The following is a 5,804-nucleotide window of genomic DNA, read 5'->3' as shown; positions in this document are numbered from 1 at the left end:
CAACGAACAGTCCTTGGAGCAAGTCTTCTCTAAATACGGGCAAATCTCGGAAGGTAAGGAAGCTCGCAGCGCCGAGCTGCCATGATTTCCATCAGTCTGTCAGTCTGCGCAGGTGCTGATGTTGTTTTTGTTGTGTTTTTTTTTTTCCCTATAGTGGTTGTGGTGAAAGACAGAGAGACTCAGAGATCCAGAGGTTTTGGCTTTGTTACTTTTGAAAACATAGATGATGCTAAAGATGCCATGATGGCCATGAATGGAAAGGTAAGGAGGGTTTAGCTCGTAAAATGTAGTAAGTGTGTTCCTGTTCAGTGCTGGGTAGAAAAGGAGATGAGCTGTAGTGTCTTAAACACATCAAGAGATACAAATAAAGGCGTATAAATTGCTCGAGTGCCGTGATATGACCTGTGCGGCTGAAAAGTAGTGACACTGGATATGCGTGTCTGTATATGCAATTTGGATATTAGTTTACTGGCTGAGCTGTAATGTGGGAAAAAAAAAAAATCTTGTTTATAACTGGTAAATTCCGGTGCTGCTTGGCTGACGGTGAGAGTGTGGAACTGACTGGGTATGTGCTTCTCAATTTAAAAACTCGGAGATCAAGCTAAATTTTCCTTTTCCCTTTGTTAGTCTGTAGATGGGCGTCAGATCAGAGTCGATCAGGCCGGGAAATCCTCAGAGAACAGATCTCGTGGCTACAGAGGGGGCTCCTCCGGGGGCAGAGGCTTCTTCCGTGGCGGCAGAGGTCGGGGCCGTGGCTTCTCCAGAGGTGAGTGCCCGCAAGCGACGCGCGGCGCCAGCGTTTGTGCAGATGCTTAAAAGAAACAAAACCAGAGCTAAACAAAAAACCAAACCAATGCTCCGGTGTGTGTTCAAGGAGGTGGAGACAGAGGCTACGGCGGAAGCAGATTCGACTCCAGAAGCGGGGGATATAACGGCTCCAGAGACTACTATAATAGCAGGTAAAGCCATCGCAGCCCCGCGGGCACCTGCAGGCTCCGGAGGCGGCCGAGCACGTGTAAAGGCTGTGACTGTTTCTCCCGGCAGGAGTCAAGGCGGTTATGGCGACAGGTCGTCAGGAGGGTCCTACAGAGACAGCTACGACAGTTACGGTAAGTCCTGGTTCAAGCGGGAGCGCTGAGTTCACGTTGGCTGTAGGAGCTCTCTAAACCTTGTGCCCCCGTGCTCGAGCCCGGAGCTGCCGTAAGGCTCGGGGGGCCGGAAGCGCTGTTCTCGCCCCTCAGAACAGCCCGCCAGGCGTCGGACGTGGTGGTGCCGCTCAAAGTCCCTAATTTGTAATGCATGTGTAGGAGTTGTTGCTTGGATCTAAGGCAGAGCAAGCTTTTTTTTTTTTTCTTTGTTTTTTTTCTAAAACGGTTCCTTGAGCTTGAGAGTTAAGGCAAAACTGAGATGCCCAAAGGAGCCTTAATCAAGGGTGGGGGAGTTCTCCTGCGGCGTAGCCGAGTAGCGCTGGCTTCGGAGATAATGCGAGGGAGGAAAATGCTGGAACTTGTCTTTGCTTCAGTGCCTTTACAATTGTGCCTGCTTCTTGTCCTCAGCTACACACAACGAGTAAAAATCCTTCCTGACTCAAGATCGTCCTTCCAATGGCTGTATTTATAAAGATTTTTGGAGCTTCGCTGAAATCGTTATTGTGTAGTACATCTACTTGTATTTTCACTTTTGTAGTATTATCAGTTCTAATCTTGTCAAACACAGCCTGACAGCTTCTGATACGAAACGGTCTGATTAGACTTTTCTTTAAGAAAGCTCTGCTTTCAAGTGTTTTTAATCTTTTTTGAAAGCACTTCGGATTTTACTTTATCCTTCATGATGAGCCAAGGTGTTTTTGGTTTTTTCGTTGTTTTTTTTTCTTTTTAAGCAAAAGTTGTGAAGTTGGGGCCCCAAATCAGTATCTTTTGAGATAGAAAGGACCTTTAATTCGATGTTCACTGGAAGCTGAACAAGCTGTGGACTTTTTTTTTTTTCTCCTTTTTAATTTTTTTTTTTTTTAAGTGCATTACCTTCGTCTTTTGTAACATTCCTTTAGTGTAGCAAGGTAGGAATGCAGCCTGGGTACAAATTGGAAGGCAAACCACCTTGATATATCTAAAGAGAAACATGCTTGTATGTTCAACCTGCATAACGGTATTTTTACTGTTGTAACGATGTAAATTACCCAGAAATAGACTTGCAAACTTACCATAAAAGAGGTTCTTGAAAATGTTTATTTATATTGTCCTTTTTTACTGGAAGAAATATGCATATTCCATTGATATTGTATTTGAAGTGGTAAAGGATTCTTGTATACAGTTTTCTTTGGCTTTACGAAGCCTATTAAAGGACCGTCTGAAATGAACTCTGCTCCTGACATTGACATTTCATTGCACAACACAGTCCTTGAAGACGAAGAACTTAAGTGCTAGAGGAAGCCAGAGAAGACTTAGCCGTAGTGTGAGAGCAAGCCGGGCTGTCGGCCGGTCGCTAGAACTTAAATCTTGAGACCGGTCTTGACAGCGCGAAGTCGTCCAAGTACTAACGGTCCAACCTTTTGCCTGGAGGGCTGGAAGTGCCCCGAGGGGGCCCGAGCACCGCAGGATGCTCTAGCGAGGGGCTCGAGGGTCAGGCAGGACAATTGCTGTTTGCTTAAACTGCCGGGGTAGCCTCCGCTGGACAGCGAGCCGTAGCCGCGACTGGGTCCGTTGGTCACTGGGCTAGTTGTAGCTGGGCAGGAGCGTGCGCTGGTAGGTGAATTGCCGTAACTAGCTAGCTTTGTCATTGCCTTACAAGTTCTAAGAATTCTTTGCTAGCATATGGAAACTGCAGTGTCCTTGGAGAAAAGAAGTGTTGTGCCTCCAACAGAAACCTCTGAGACGAAAGCTGCTCTCTTGGCTAGTTCATATGTGGAAATAGTCCTGTAATTCGAGGTAACTCCTTTTGCTCATGTCCGCATCCTTCCTCTTGTTGAGAGCTCATTTGAAAGTCTAATGTACCTGTGAAATAATTCCTTTTTTTTTTGACAATTTTGGTCAACCTGATGGAAAAAATTGTAACCCATGCCGTATGCAACCTTTGGCTTGTGGCACAACTTGGTTCCACAGATCAGAGTTGGGCATGCAGCCGCGTCTTGCTAGTAGGTACGGAAGCAAGATGGGAAACGAATTCCCTGACTCGATATGTGTTCATCTATTGAGACTCTTCCTAGACTTCATTAAGTTGCTCACTTTAATTGTAGCTTTCTCCGCCATTCTACTTGTCGCCATTAACTTTTTCCCATAGCCCACGCCTCCTAAGCAGCCATGTCAAAGTGGTTAACCCTCTGCTTGGGGATCAAACGATACTTTGGCTGGCGGAGCAAAGGCGTCAGCCCGCCCCGGAACAGTTTTTTCCCCGACTTGTGCTTCTGTGATGTGCTGGGTTCAGCGAATGGCTCGTGAAACCCTCGTACACACGATGTGACTTTGTCGTGGGGGAGGCGGGTGGCGATTTGGCGAAGGCGCTCCGCTCGGTGTCTGTGTTAATGCCCCTCTGCTTTGGCAGGCTGAAGAGAGGACGGCGCAGGATGGGAGCTGAGGTGCCGAGGACTGAGAACGCTTGTTCCGAGGAAGCGGGACCAGGATGGGCCTTTGCCGACCAGGTAACGTCCCTTCGGGCTGGCCCGAGCCCCGGCCTTGGGCTCTGCTCCTGCATGACCGGTAGTTCCCAGGTGAAAACGTCCGTAAGTGCTGTTCTCTGCCCTGAAACTCGCTCTTAAATTCTGTTTCAGCACTGACACGCGGCTGAGAAGACTGAGAAGGGCAGCCTGTGCGTGGTGGAGAGGAAGAGCTTTGAGCTGTGCTGTTACTGATCCTTACAAAGGTCAACTGAAGGAGGAAAGAAGTACAATAAGCTGGAATAAAGCATTGGAATGTGGAAAAAAAAAAGTATCTCTGTAGTACTTCTGTGGGGAAACGTAAGAATATTGGGTCATGGCCAAAGCTTTTCTAGAAGAGGAGCTCCCTGGTGTGCAGCCTGGCTGCCTGTGCTGCACTGACCCTTTGGGTTTGAGCAAATGCCTCTGGGGGGGTGTTTACGACCTGGAATTGTTGGGTGGAGCAGCTTGGTGGGGTGAAAGCTGTGGGTGGAGTGCAGGGAGGTGAGGATGGGGCTGGTGTGGGTGCAGGACTGAGCCTGGGCCTGGGGTGCTGCTGTGAGAGGCTTCAGGCGGCTCCTGGGAGCGTCTCACCTTCTCCAGGCTGCCTTCTCTTCAGACCACCTTGCACCGGGTCCGGGGGGGTGCGGATGTCGGTTTGCTCACATCGACTGGCGTCTGCCACAGAGATCAAACTTCCCAGCCCCGAGTCTGGGGATTGGTGTCTTTTCCTGCCCGATTGTGTCCCATCAGAAAGATACAGGACAAACTGCCCCTTTCTCCCTCCTCTGTACGTGCAGGATGTTTAATTTTTAATTGTAGTCAAGTGAGTTCTGGTTGCGTGTTCCTCCAGCCGGCCCTTGGCTCGTCTCTCGGGGCGGATCGCGAGCCCTCTGCTCAGCAGGGGTGGCTGTTTTCCGACACATCCCGCCGTAACTCAAACCCTCCCTGTGAGCCTTTGCCCTCCAGGCCATACGTGACAGCCCTGTCCTGCCACGCTTGCCGCGGAGCGGGAGCAGCTTGAATTACTTCTATTTCCACTGCACCACTGCCCGAGAGACCTCGCTCTGCTCGGGCGGAATGGATGCGCGTGCTGATGCTCCTGAGAAACGAGGTCTCGTTCCCGGCTGGATCCTGGAAAGGCGGTGGCTCGCTGAGGAGGAGGGTTTCCAGCACGGGCAGCACGCGCAGCTGCAGATGTGTTTTTGCCAGCTTTGAATTGTGACATGTCAAGCAGCAGAAGGGCTGCTGATGGTCTCTGCCTGCCCTTTTTGCTCTCAACACAGCCGATTGCTTTATTCTGCTCTTCCCCCTTTTCTCAACTGATACTCTGCCGCTTTACTCGCAAGCCCCAAGGGCTCCTTGCCCAGGAGCCATCGAGCTGTGGTGACAGCCCTGGGGGCATCTGTGCTGCCAGGGGGGAACGTTCCCTTCCTGAAACCTGTTTTTCCCTTCAGCCTTTTTCAGAGCTTCCTCCAACCTTTTCCAAGTTTTCTTTCTCCAGCCTTTTTCAAGTTTTCTTCCTCCAACCTTTTTCAGGTTTTCTTTCTCCAACCTTTTTCAAATTTTCTTTCTCCGGCCTTTTTCAGGTTTTCTTTATCCAGCCTTTTCAAAGTTTTCTCCAAACTTTTTAAAAATTTTCTTTCTCCAGCCTTTTCTGAATTTTCTTTCTCCAACCTTTTTCAAATTTTCTTTCTCCGGCCTTTTTCAGGTTTTCTTTATCCAGCCTTTTCAAAGTTTTCTCCAAACTTTTTAAAAATTTTCTTTCTCCAGCCTTTTCTGAATTTTCTTTCTCCAACCTTTTTCAAATTTTCTTCCTTCCTTCTCAAACCTCTTTCAAGCAATCTCAGAGAGCAGTGTTTAAAAGAAGAAAGGGCCAGTGATGACACACTCTGGGGCTGCACCCCTGAGGATTTTTTGGGTGTTACTGTCTGAATACGGGGCAGGAGCGAGCGAGCGAATTTTACTGATGAAAATCCAGCCGGGTGACATGGGGACAAACTCGGACTGTAAACACTTTTCGAAAAACCTTCCTGGCGGGAGGCACAGGCTGGTGGGTGCCAGAGCCGCGGTGCCGTTAAAGCGGCGGCGCTGGTGGGGGTTTGTCCCTGAGGGAGGGAGCAGCTGCCGGGAAGGGAGGCCCTGTGAGCTGGCAGGTGCTGGGGGTGACCCCATT

General features: G+C 49.3%; 1 protein-coding gene across 1 annotated transcript; it reads left to right on the top strand.

Annotated features, from left to right (window-relative positions):
- Window positions 1-7: 7 nt before the first annotated feature.
- CIRBP (cold inducible RNA binding protein) lies at window positions 8-2,356 on the top strand. Its single transcript, XM_009865510.1, has 6 exons — window positions 8-53; window positions 155-261; window positions 628-766; window positions 875-959; window positions 1,045-1,109; window positions 1,557-2,356. The coding sequence occupies exons 2-6, from the start codon at window positions 241-243 to the stop codon at window positions 1,571-1,573; spliced, it is 327 nt and encodes a 108-aa protein (XP_009863812.1). The 5' UTR covers window positions 8-53; window positions 155-240; the 3' UTR covers window positions 1,574-2,356.
- The last annotated feature ends 3,448 nt before the right edge of the window (window positions 2,357-5,804 follow it).

Source organism: Apaloderma vittatum, unplaced genomic scaffold (genome assembly GCF_000703405.1).
Source record: "Apaloderma vittatum isolate BGI_N311 unplaced genomic scaffold, ASM70340v1 scaffold26502, whole genome shotgun sequence".
Taxonomy (NCBI): domain Eukaryota; kingdom Metazoa; phylum Chordata; class Aves; order Trogoniformes; family Trogonidae; genus Apaloderma; species Apaloderma vittatum.
The sequence above is the reverse complement of the archived record's forward strand: the minus strand, read 5'-3'. Positions and strand labels throughout refer to the sequence as shown.